This window comes from Ptychodera flava, chromosome 8 (genome assembly GCF_041260155.1).
Source record: "Ptychodera flava strain L36383 chromosome 8, AS_Pfla_20210202, whole genome shotgun sequence".
Classification (NCBI taxonomy): domain Eukaryota; kingdom Metazoa; phylum Hemichordata; class Enteropneusta; family Ptychoderidae; genus Ptychodera; species Ptychodera flava.
Genome location: NC_091935.1, coordinates 10,289,056 through 10,300,245, shown reverse-complemented (window position 1 = coordinate 10,300,245; position 11,190 = coordinate 10,289,056). Strand labels below are relative to the sequence as shown.

Genomic DNA, 11,190 nt, shown 5'->3' with positions numbered 1-11,190 from the left:
TCATCTGGCGATGCTGCTGCCCTCAAGTGACGAACATCAACTGGGGCGCATTTATTTCAGAGTCGTATCTTCATTCTCTGCGGGGTTTTCCTGCATTTTGTATTGTAAAAACTTCACTTAAACTGAAATTACCGTGTCAATAAAATATTTCATTAGGAAGATTTTCTAAGACAAGTCTGATGAAAAGTCCAGATTTGTAAATTATAGGCCTACACGCGTTGTGTCGGTTTCTAGGGTTGTCCAATTATTGTTCTGACGATGATCATGTGTTCATATTTCCTCTAATTTCCAATTTAAAATGAAAATCCATTAATTTTTATTTTTTGTATATGTGATTGGAAACATAGACGCTACATGAGGTACGCATCCGATGACAGACTAGATTCCAGCTGTCCGAGTTTTAAAAGTTTGAAGGGAGCTTGCCCATTACATTGCGTCACACGACTTCAAATTGGTTCACATCGACGCAGTAATGCATGTCAGTGCCACTGTAATTCCCACCACACCAACAGAGTGTAGCCCTAGTAGAAATATTGCCATCCTCGAACTCTATCGATGAAATGTGAAGAAAGAGAACAGAGGAAGTATGTAAGATGGAGAAAAGTGACAAGGAATTGATAAACTCAATCAACTCTTCATGTCCAGTCAAAGTTCATTATCGGGTTATGCGGTCAGCCCTGGGAATTGAAATATAGATTATGCGCTAAAGACACTAAGATTATCGAGACATGGAATTGAGGGACTAGTGTAAAGCAATTTGTACATGACGTTTTGTGGGTCATTCTACAACTTCCCCAATTACTTTGGCATCCAATGCGACAATTGAATTTCCTTGCGACCACTACCCCACTTAAACGTTAGAACACTTACGGGAGGGGTAACTTTCTCATCTCCGACCAGTTGGTTTCTTGATCCAATTGGCCCGGTCCGATCCTGCAGTTCGTAGTGTTCTCCCTGTTTCCTGGCAACTGTGCAGAGAGTAAATTGTTGTTGAGTCAATGACGTCGGCTTCAAATTGAGTAAAAGTGTCTGTGCCGAGCTTTATCTGCTATGTAGAAATCGTCGTCATTATGTCTGTAATGGGCCACTATATGCCAGTTTCTTATTGCACATACACAAAATAATTCAATGTCAAAGTCATGCATAACAGCTCTCCATTGAAAAATGTCTCTTTGGCTCTGTTATATGCTTTGTTTGTTTGTCTGCACGCAACGTTTACGTTTTCATTCTGCATGCCCAAAACCGACACACAAAGGCTCTCTCTCTCTCTCTCCAGGTGCAGCCAACGAACAATGCACTTTTAAAGGGTTCCTTATTATGATAAAATATATTGTGCATGACAAGTAATGTGAACTGACTAATTTTAAGTCAAGAGGGTAATTAATTAGCTGTTCATAATTTGCCCTCCAACTGAAAATTTTTCGACTTACCCTCCCGCACTCAAACTTCATTTTTACCCACTCCCACACATTTTTGCCTGTTTCCCCTCCCCACTGAATTTTTGAAGCTCCCCTGCCCTGGGCGAAAAAAAACTTGCCGATTTCCCCTGCCCTGGAAAAAAGTATCCTCAAAATTTTGTCATTCCATTTCCCCTGCAGACATGAAAAGTTATAAGTACTTGCCCTGTGTCCCCATCCCCGGAAACACCATGGCTCAACTTCCCCTGTCCCCGTTTTAAAAGTAGCTTACCCTCTCCTCGTTTTTCGCAAAGCCCTGTCCCCAGGACAATCAACCGATATCTGCCCTGCCGACAATAAATCTAAAATTTGCTCCCCTGCCACTTTAAAACATGTCCCCTGCCCGAGCAAAATTAAAATTTCCCCTGCCCTCAAAAATTGCTCCTGGAACAGCTTTTTCGATGAATAGCTCCGTTGGCTGCACCTCTCTCTCTCTCTCTCTCTCTCTCTCCTCACACACACACACACACACCTACCTCCATTTTCAGCGACTCCTATGACGAGCTTTAGGAGGATGTAGGTAACTGCATTTAACAACACGTATCCAACCATGATCCAAAATGTGTACTCTGGCAGGTCCAGCATTTCCAGATCAATTCCAGTAAACACACATGCAACTGTAAAAAGTTGAAATTTCGTTACTCAGTTACTATTTAGGGAGCCTCAAAGTATGCAGGAGATGTTAGAACTTGCCGAAATACAGCAATATGGGTTTCGGATTGGGTTCAACTTTACTTGATGAGAATTCACACCCCATAGATCGACCACGGTTAAAATCGGGATCCAGTACAATTAACTAGGGAAGCTGAAGGCCCGACCGCTTGAGGGCCCCACTCGGCAAGGTGGATGCCTGTCGTTTATGTCTACGCGAACAACGTACTTTTGTAATTCTTAACGGATTTCGCGGACGATTAGACATAGCCATATACGTACTTGCCAAAATGAACGATGACATGCCAAGAAACCAATGTGCCCAGTTGAAGTATGGACGTCTGTAAACAGGTAGAGATTACAAGGTTATACAACTGTATATCAAGGTTGCAGATAACAATTAATTTGCACTTGAAGTAATGATATCCTCTTTTGTATTGAGCATTCTAATTTCCCGCGAAGACATCTTAACACTAAGATGTGATTGAAGATATTCATCGATAGATGTACACAAAGGTTGAAGAAAATGCAAAAACAGATTTATGTCCATCATGTGGATGTATGGATGGATGGACAGATTACAACTTCGTAGCTGATTGCGGTTACGGTTATTTTGAATAGGATATCGACATTTGTTATTTATAGAGAGAGCAAACGCCTGATTTCTTGCTGTGTTGTTAAAAATTCGCCAATGCTTTAAGGGATACAGTCGTCGGGACTGAGCTCAAAGGTCTTATGGGACCAATACACCCAATGAAATCACTATATCCAAAGTACGATGGTGATTGATGAAAGTTAAAACATGTCTGTCATAATCTACATCGTATAATTTAAATGTTACAGCCATGATGATTAGGTGCATCTAGATATTGTACACAAAATTTATCGTTTGTAAACAAGAAAATCGCACAGGCACAGTTCTGATGACTGTTTCCCTTTTATCATTGGATGGTGAAAGTCTTTGCCATGTAATAATTATATCATTGGCCTCACTTCTCGGTTCCCGTATGTGGTCGAAACAGCGCCATCACCGACGTGATCAAACTCAAGGCCGTCGCCGCTATACCACAACAAGTGTGCACAAAGATTGGCTAAATAAAGGCACAAGAAAAATATTTGGTGAGGCAAAAATCAAAATGGTGTGTATCGATTAATCAAATCAAAACAAACAAAAGGGATATTTTGGCATGGTAGTTTTGCTACAACAAACTACAGCAGACGCAGAGACACGACTAACCTGGTACATTTTCTTGTAGTGAACAAACCCACCGACATAGATGAAGACAGTGACGAAACCAGCTACTGTGCAAATGACGTTCGTCAGCATCAGAAAGCCGTGCATCTGTAGAAGCACAAGGAGCACTGAACGTTACAACGAGAAAATTAGAATTTAGGATCTTTCAGCTCCTCATTTTTGTCTGAACACAATATGCTTACACAAGATGTTTAAAATTTTGGTCACCATGGATTTTGAAGAAATAGATGGAGTACATCCTTTTGGATGAGAAACTGAGCTACTTATGTAACACGGGTTCCATTGATATTATTCAATCTATGAGTACACTTGTTGCGATATCCATGATACATCCCGTCTCTACCCTTCACGAATTGAGCTTCACGTTTATTACGCAACACTTGTAAATAGACGATCATGGTTACACGCGTCACAAACTGGACTTTCACTAGAGAGAGATGGGATAAAGCTGTCGGTAAATCGTCGCTTTTTATTTAGAATCGAAGATTAGCATTTAATTTACATAGCTTGTCTGTCGATGATATGTATCTGCACTACACTCACCGCAAACCAAACCTTGTGCCCACAGAGTGTAGAATTTGGCCAGCTTCCTTTGAAGTACTTTGCAAAGAAGATGGCTATGCTGGCACAGCAAACCCATCCGGCAAGCATCGTCACAGCTGGCAATAATACAAAAATATCATAATAGAACATTTATAATACCAATTAAACCTATACTGGGTATGTATAACTATCATGGTTGATAATTTATGCGTGTCTGGGCGCGCATTTGCGCGCGCATTGTTAATAGTCGCGCCAGCGGCTTACTGACTACGCATGCGCTTATTCATAATATACTATGCGAGTAACCGGAAGTGTACCCTTCTTTCTCATTGGGCGCCGCCATGGTTTTTTTTTTGAGTACTCGTAAATAAACAAATACGAAACAAATTATTATGATATAACATGCCTTTTATAAAATATACCTCTTTTATTAGCCAGTAAATGTTATTATACACCTTGTCGCTGATACAAAGTATCGTTGATACAGATAAACGGAGAAAACTGTCGTGCATATGAACGGGGCATACGCAAAGAATGCTGGGATTGAATTTTAGAAAAGCGCCTCCTGTGTCAATAATTAGATTCAGAAATTGCAAGTTTTTGGACGGAACGCTGTGGTTTTCAGCTTGCAAGTGGAAGTTGGGCAGTGTGGTTACCATTGTGATGATAATTATTGCATAATACGTCCCTTGTTTAACGCAATAGGCTGTCATCATGGTAAAAATTGCCAATTTTTGGCCAACATTTTTACACATTACAGAAAATCTATACCTGCGCTGCTGCAGGGTTTGACGTCGTGTACGTACGTTAACTGCTTTCATCAGAGGGAAACTGGGCATAGTTGTCATATAAACGTTTATGAAGTAACAATTACAGTTAATCATGAATCAATACAAATAACATTACCAATCTTAACCCCTGGCGCGACACCAAGGGCTGAGCCCTATATAATATTACAGTGAACAACATGGAAGCGTCTCTTCAATGGTGGTGTAAACGTTCTTACATATTTTTCGCGTCACTTTTTGAAAATATTCGCGTCGGTCAAATGCCTTGCTTACCGTGACATTTCAGAAGAAACGGTCGCTTGGCAACGCTGGTTTCGACAGCAACGGAGTTGAAGTCCATCTTGTTGGCGGAGATAATCGGCAGGACCCGATGTTTGGCTAAATAAATCGCGCCTACAAAGATTGAACAGAACAACATGCACCATTAACGTGTACGACTCTCGACTGGAGACCTTCTCACTTCAAATTTGATGTGGCCACAGTGAGCTAAGGAAACTGCAAAACGTAGGAAGTCTGTTTCTCAAGAGCCAAAATTTGCATGGTGACCTCCCCCCCCCACCCCGATGTTTATTCTTTCTTTTCCAAGAGAATGGTTGAAAGTTTTCCTGAGAAAAAGTTTCAGCAAAAGTTTGTCTTTTAAGTTTCGAGGGGCACACTGCTTTAATCGACACAAAAGATGAGAACTTGCAGACAAAAGTGGCAGCTTCACACGTGCCATTATCGTGTTCGCTAAGAGTAGACATAAAACTGACGTTTTGATACATCACAGATCGTCTATTGCTTTTTCCTACGTGATCAGTATCCTCGTTTCATCGGGGTCCTATGGTAAAAACCAATAGTATCTCTGCTAACCTGCTCGTTTCATGGCGAAGGCTCGAACGATGAAAATGTAGTAACCGTCGCCAAGGTTAAAGGTCATGTTTTTCAACGCACCCTCTTCTATAACAATCGATCTAATCAGGGTAAAGCGACACTGCATAACAGAGTCAACCACAGCACCGGTGAAGTTCGTTACTGTTCCCTGGGAGTGAAAGAAATGCAAATTGATTATTTTTTTCTCGATTCCACGTTTTCATTTTCAGTAACTGAAAATTCTCGTCTGCTCCTACTTCGTTGGAAGTCTGTGCAACCATAACCATCGGCGAATCGAAAGAAGGATTAGATAGAGGGCGCAATTTAGACTTTGCACCTTCTACAACTTGTTCTGAGGACGTATGGGAAGATGGCGGATTTCGAATCGTTACGTATTTTGTGTGCGTACTGAGTACCGAGGAAATTTCTGAAGGAAGATTATCGTCAGTGCTTGAAACCTTCATAAAATTTCGTAAGCACCGGAGTCCGATTCATCATAGAACATTTAAAGCTTCTATGTAGTAAAATTATGATGTTTTGTTTTTGTCCGGTCTCTAAAATACATTTCCTTGTTCTACTATCAAAGTCATGTCGAAGTGCCCTGTCTACATCACGTCAAGGGCAGCAATATTTGTGAAATATTGGATGTTTTTGTGTACAACTGAAGTTCGTCTGATCAGAATTCACGTGGACCACAGTCCCTCCTGTTGACCAATAGCCCTGTGATCTTGTGTACTGTACACAACGTCACACAACATAATTTAACATACTTTACCCAGAAGAACATGAGAATATCTTTGAATGTCCAGAACAAAAACTAATGACAGTGTTATACACATTTACAACTAAGCTTTCTGTCCCTGTAATGTTCCGTACTGCATATGTACTCACATGTTTTAATACCAGTGCATCGTTATGCAGTCCATTGTTAATTGAATGATCCAGCAAGACTTCATCCCTGTACTGTACACACGACCAAACATCATCGTCACCCTATAGAGAATTGAGTCAAGTCTGTCAGAAACTTTCGTTTTTATATTTTCGACTAGAGATGGTGGATTTCAGGATAAAATGTAGAGTATTTCTGAAATGATGTTGGTGAAAAAAGCGAAAAGTTATCTCAGTGTTCAACTAAGCATTTTTAATAATAACTATCCGTTTTATTGTCAGAATGTCTTAAACTTTGGTTCTACTTTGATAATTGTGCGTTAACTTTCGAAATGTCTTACTTATGAGAGAGTTCTTCTCCACAAGACTTGGCCAAACAGGGTATCTGCAGTGAAGTCTCCGATAAAAGTATACAGTATAAAGTATTCTGTATATGAAAGCTTTCTGGAAACGAGTACGAGCATCAATCAATCAATCAATCAATCAATCAATCAGCAAAGTTTTACATCGCCAAAACAGTGTATTGCTCTTTGACGCTAAATGTCTATCTTCGAAGACAACAACAAGCTGAGAGGAAGACGGGAAGACGGAAAGAGAGAGAGAGAGAGAGAGAGAGAGAGAGAGAGAGAGAGAGAGAGAGAGAGAGAGAGAGAGAGAGAGAGAGAGATCATGTTATGCTGCAGCTATACTTTAAATAGTAAAAATGAATATTGATACAATAATTACCATATATTTATCATGAGAAAACCCAATCCCAACGTAAGCTTGATCGGGATTCATCTTGCCGACGATCTCAAAAGTAATCAACGATTCAGAACCAGTAGCAGGTGCCCACGTGACTATTACGTCACATTCATCAACTCCACTGCATTTTGGTGGATTCTTGAAGCACCCTTTTGTTGTCCCACAGCCAACTGACGTCACCAAAGTTTCCTGTTATTTGAAAGATGCAAGCGAATCTTATGAAGACGTGCATTTATGAAAGAGCCGTGGCATGATCAGATGTAAGCATGCTAGTGCACGCCTAACTGTATGTATGTATGTATGTATGTACGTATGTATGTATGTATGTACGTATGTACGTATGTACGTATGTACGTATGTACGTATGTATGTATGTATGTATGTATGTATGTTGTATGTATGTGCGTGTGTCCGTTTGTCTGTATATGAGTGTATTATGTTGTTTTTTGTTTTTTACGTTTATATCAGTACACTGAATTTGTGTCTTTGGAAAACTAATCGAAAATGATAGTCTCGTGAGAGTCGAGTAAAACGTAAACATTAAGGCTTCCACCCTCTGCTACCAGTAAAATCAACCAAACTTAAACAGAATGCAATAGACGATTCAAAATATCTAACTTTACCTTTGCAAACACGAATCGGTGTAACAGCAGCAAAGCTATAACTCTGAGCATTGTGTCCCGTCTGGGCTTTCTGTGAAATACAGTGAGCATAAATTGGGAACAATGACAATATCAATCCAAATTGAATATTAAGACTTTGCATGTGGGTGAAGTATTAAGATTTCCTGCTTTTCCTCATTCAGATTAATGGCATTTTCAATGCCTACTGTAACAAAGGATGTTTTTAGACGACCTGACTCCAAAGTTTGGATACCATGGTGGGTCAGAGTAAACTAAAACTTGATCTAGTCGTATGATAACTTTCTGCTCACGCTTCCAATATTAACCTAAGAGTGCGCTGAATGTTGCTGTACAGATCTTGTTCTTACCTTAGTTGTCCATACGTAAAAGACTGGTGATGCTCGTGAAAGTCCGTCGTCAGGGTTTTGCGTGTGTCCAAAACGCAGAATGGTTGACCGAACTGAGGTTACCGAACACACAACCGTCGTTATGTTTTGACGTACACTGAAAAAAGCATTGCAAACAATAAGTTTACCCTGCAGAGAAGGAGAGTAGATCTTCCCTTCTGTGACAGATTGCTGGTTCGAGAGGAACCATTCATCGTCTGTATGACTCGGCCGCAGGGATGGTAAACGCAAAAATGTAAAGCTCTTTCATTCGCGTTGAAGCTGATCCCTGTTCAGTACACACAACTTTGCAGTGCCAACCTTTCCCCGGGGCAACACGTATAAAATACAAATCACTCAAGTTTCACATGTTGAATCGAATCTATTTTACCGTACCTGCACCATTGCGATTGTGTTTCCTGAATGTTAAAGGAAGACTGCGCCTCGGGTACGGATTTTCGGACATTCGCATTCTTGGTTCCCGCTGGTCTGTGATCTTGACAAGTTTCAACTCACTTTGAAGCTTGGTAGATGTTTTAGATTGAACTTGTTTTGTGAAATTCGAAAATACCAATTTTTTCCAAAGGGGTTAACATGAAGGAAGGCGGCCATTTTGAATGTAAAATATTTGTGAAAATTTGCAATACAACGTGAAAACTGTTTATTGCCTCAGAGGTCGTGCTTTTCGTACGCATCTTGTAACGCCATCCGAGAACACGGATCCAGGAACACGTCCAGCGAGAACGTGGACTTGTCATCGAAACAATGACTGAATAGGCCATGGGAGAAAGTATGTACACGTACGTGACACACATGCTTGTGAATAAGTTGAAGGACTATCAATAAAGACAGACAAGAAAACTTTTCGTCGTGCAATTTATTCGCACCAATATTACTTTACTCTGATCCTGTGACCTTGCCGTAGGCGGCGCTTTTTATCTCACTGTGGGATGTAATGTATGGGAACTGCCAAAGTGAGATATATTGAGGCTATTAAACACAAGTGAATCTAAACCAGGCTCCGGACTCGCTAAATCTAGAGGCTATTGTTGTAGCCTTTTTACTCATTGTCACAACTGAGCCGAATGGAATAATGCATTACCTTAATGCGCGACAAGCCTTCAAGGCAAAAACTAGCATTAAAGCTCATTTACACAGGCTAACAGCGAAGAACAATAACACCTTACAAAACTTCAGAGCTGTCTCGACGTAACTCGACGAGAACAATTTTAAAATTGTGATGTAAAATTGCTTTACATATAGCTGTCATTACTCCTTTGTGTGTGTGTCTCTATATTTCTGTCTCTGTCTGTCTTTATGTCTGCCCGTGGCAACTGCGGGAGTATGGACATTTCATCTATTTACACCTCTGTCTGTCTGTCTGTCTGTCTGTCTTCTGTCTGTCTGTCTCTCTCTCTCTCTCTCTCTCTCTCTCTCTCTCTCTCTCTCTCTCTCTCTCTCTCTCTCTCTCTCTCTCTCTCTCTCTCTCTCTCTCTCTCTCTCTCTCTCTCCTCTCTCTCTCTCTCTCTCTCTCTCTCTCTCTCTCTTATAGAAAAGGCCCACGCGACTGATGTTATCATGATGTTTCGGACGCTGTTTTGGTGCGGCAAGCTATAAAGGAGGTGTTCAAAATAATTTCGCAAAACTAGTAAAAAAAATCATCAAAAGTTACAGCTACTGGCCCTTTAAAGTGAGTATACCCTGATGACAAGAAACGTGGTCTTAATTCATCTTTGTCGTCACTGTTATGGCCAAGTTCTAACTTTTGCAAAAGAAAAAAGTGTATTGGAAATTCCAAACGGAGCTTCTATCTCGATAAGAGTAAGATAACACAGTTAAAGGGACAAAGTCGCCCATTTTGTCATGAATTTGTTTGATACGAGATACTACTTATATTGTTTGACATGATGAAAGATACTGAATGAATGGGTGATCATGCATATATTCGACCCGGTTTTAGACACGATACATGAAACCATCGCGAAAATGAATTAATGGTCATGACCATTATTCATTTTCGCCATGGTTTCATTTAATTTGTCTAAAACCGGGGTCGAATATATGCAGTCGAGAAGTCTGCGTTGGACTTGTAAGCCGGAGTGAAATTGAGCTCAGCTGAGGTTGAAAACGTGGCAAAACGTCACCTCTGGATTTTGAGATGACTGAAAACAAACGTGAAAAACAAATTAGACTTGCTTCACCTTGCTCTTTTAAAGACATTCGGAATCTTTGAATGTTAAACTAAAGGGTAGCTAGAGTGTCCACGTTTGCTTTATTTAATCTCATGATCAAAGAATAACAAATGAGTGCAATATTTCACTGGTTTGTTTATTCTTGTTCGTTTTCTGATGGCTATCGCATCCCACCTTAGCATCAAAGCTAGATTGTTCACTGGCTTACCTTTATTGTAACCGAACAGTCAGGTACTACGGCATAAAGTTTGTTCCCGGAATGCCCTTTCACGCGAAGAACACAATATATGGTAAACTAGAAAACCTAAATTGACTGAAGGCATCATAAGACATGTTCGAGGTACCATCGAACGTTTTGTTTTCCGTGTCTTCATCTTTCTCGCTACTTTGCAAGTATTTGTATTATTTCAGTAAAGACCACTTCTGCACGTAAGACGATGGAGCCCGGTTTGGCAATATCTGTGTTACTACGCGTGTAATTGTTTGTTTGTGCTCTTTGCTCACTTCAACCGTGTGATTACTCACTTGTGTCTCTGTTCATGCGTTCACATGATTGCTCATTGTATTTCACTGACGGTGACCATTGGAATCGAGCGAGCTGTCGAGTAAGTAATCTCTTCATTGCCGCGGAATATGCTTCTAGCCACGCCCGCCCCATTATCGACTTACGGAAGAACACTCAACAAGCCCTGAGGATTTGAGTGATCGTGGGAGCAGGGAGTTGATCAAGGTTATACGTGCACCTGAATGATCTCGTAATGAATAGTCTGTTTTAGTAGTCAATGGATGTTCAGTTTCTTAAAACATTTAA

The 11,190-nt window shown here is 40.5% G+C and overlaps 2 protein-coding genes and 1 long non-coding RNA gene across 3 annotated transcripts; all 3 read right to left on the bottom strand.

The window, feature by feature from the left end:
- Positions 1-265: 265 nt before the first annotated feature.
- On the bottom strand, positions 266-2,458 carry LOC139138451 (uncharacterized). The gene is made up of 4 exons (XM_070706838.1): positions 2,391-2,458; positions 1,934-2,074; positions 871-968; positions 266-549 (listed from the first exon to the last, which is right to left on the bottom strand). Exons 1-4 carry the CDS (start codon positions 2,410-2,412, stop codon positions 457-459), a joined length of 354 nt encoding a protein of 117 aa, XP_070562939.1. The 5' UTR covers positions 2,413-2,458; the 3' UTR covers positions 266-456.
- Positions 2,459-3,097: 639 nt separating this feature from the next.
- On the bottom strand, positions 3,098-5,753 carry LOC139139433 (putative ferric-chelate reductase 1). The gene is made up of 5 exons (XM_070708346.1): positions 5,547-5,753; positions 4,968-5,087; positions 3,907-4,022; positions 3,346-3,450; positions 3,098-3,199 (listed from the first exon to the last, which is right to left on the bottom strand). Exons 1-5 carry the CDS (start codon positions 5,671-5,673, stop codon positions 3,098-3,100), a joined length of 570 nt encoding a protein of 189 aa, XP_070564447.1. The 5' UTR covers positions 5,674-5,753.
- A 702-nt stretch (positions 5,754-6,455) lies between these two features.
- Positions 6,456-8,292, bottom strand: LOC139137889 (uncharacterized). The gene is made up of 4 exons (XR_011553479.1): positions 8,170-8,292; positions 7,802-7,871; positions 7,161-7,367; positions 6,456-6,539 (listed from the first exon to the last, which is right to left on the bottom strand). It is a non-coding gene; the product is annotated as an uncharacterized lncRNA (long non-coding RNA).
- Between the last annotated feature and the right edge of the window lie 2,898 nt (positions 8,293-11,190).

Excerpts from the sequence above, each read along its gene's own strand:
- LOC139138451 (XM_070706838.1), bottom strand. The coding sequence starts at position 2,412 with ATGTCATCGTTCATTTTGGCAA. Across the intron at positions 2,075-2,390 it reads GTCATCGTTCATTTTGGCAA|TTGCATGTGTGTTTACTGGA; the intron begins GTACGTATATGG and ends AACTTTTTACAG. Across the intron at positions 969-1,933 it reads AGGAGTCGCTGAAAATGGAG|TTGCCAGGAAACAGGGAGAA; the intron begins GTAGGTGTGTGT and ends CTCTCTGCACAG.
- LOC139139433 (XM_070708346.1), bottom strand. The coding sequence starts at position 5,673 with ATGCAGTGTCGCTTTACCCTGATTAGATCGATTGTTATAGAAGAGGGT. Across the intron at positions 5,088-5,546 it reads CTTCGCCATGAAACGAGCAG|GCGCGATTTATTTAGCCAAA; the intron begins GTTAGCAGAGAT and ends CAATCTTTGTAG. Across the intron at positions 3,200-3,345 it reads ACTACAAGAAAATGTACCAG|CCAATCTTTGTGCACACTTG; the intron begins GTTAGTCGTGTC and ends GCCTTTATTTAG.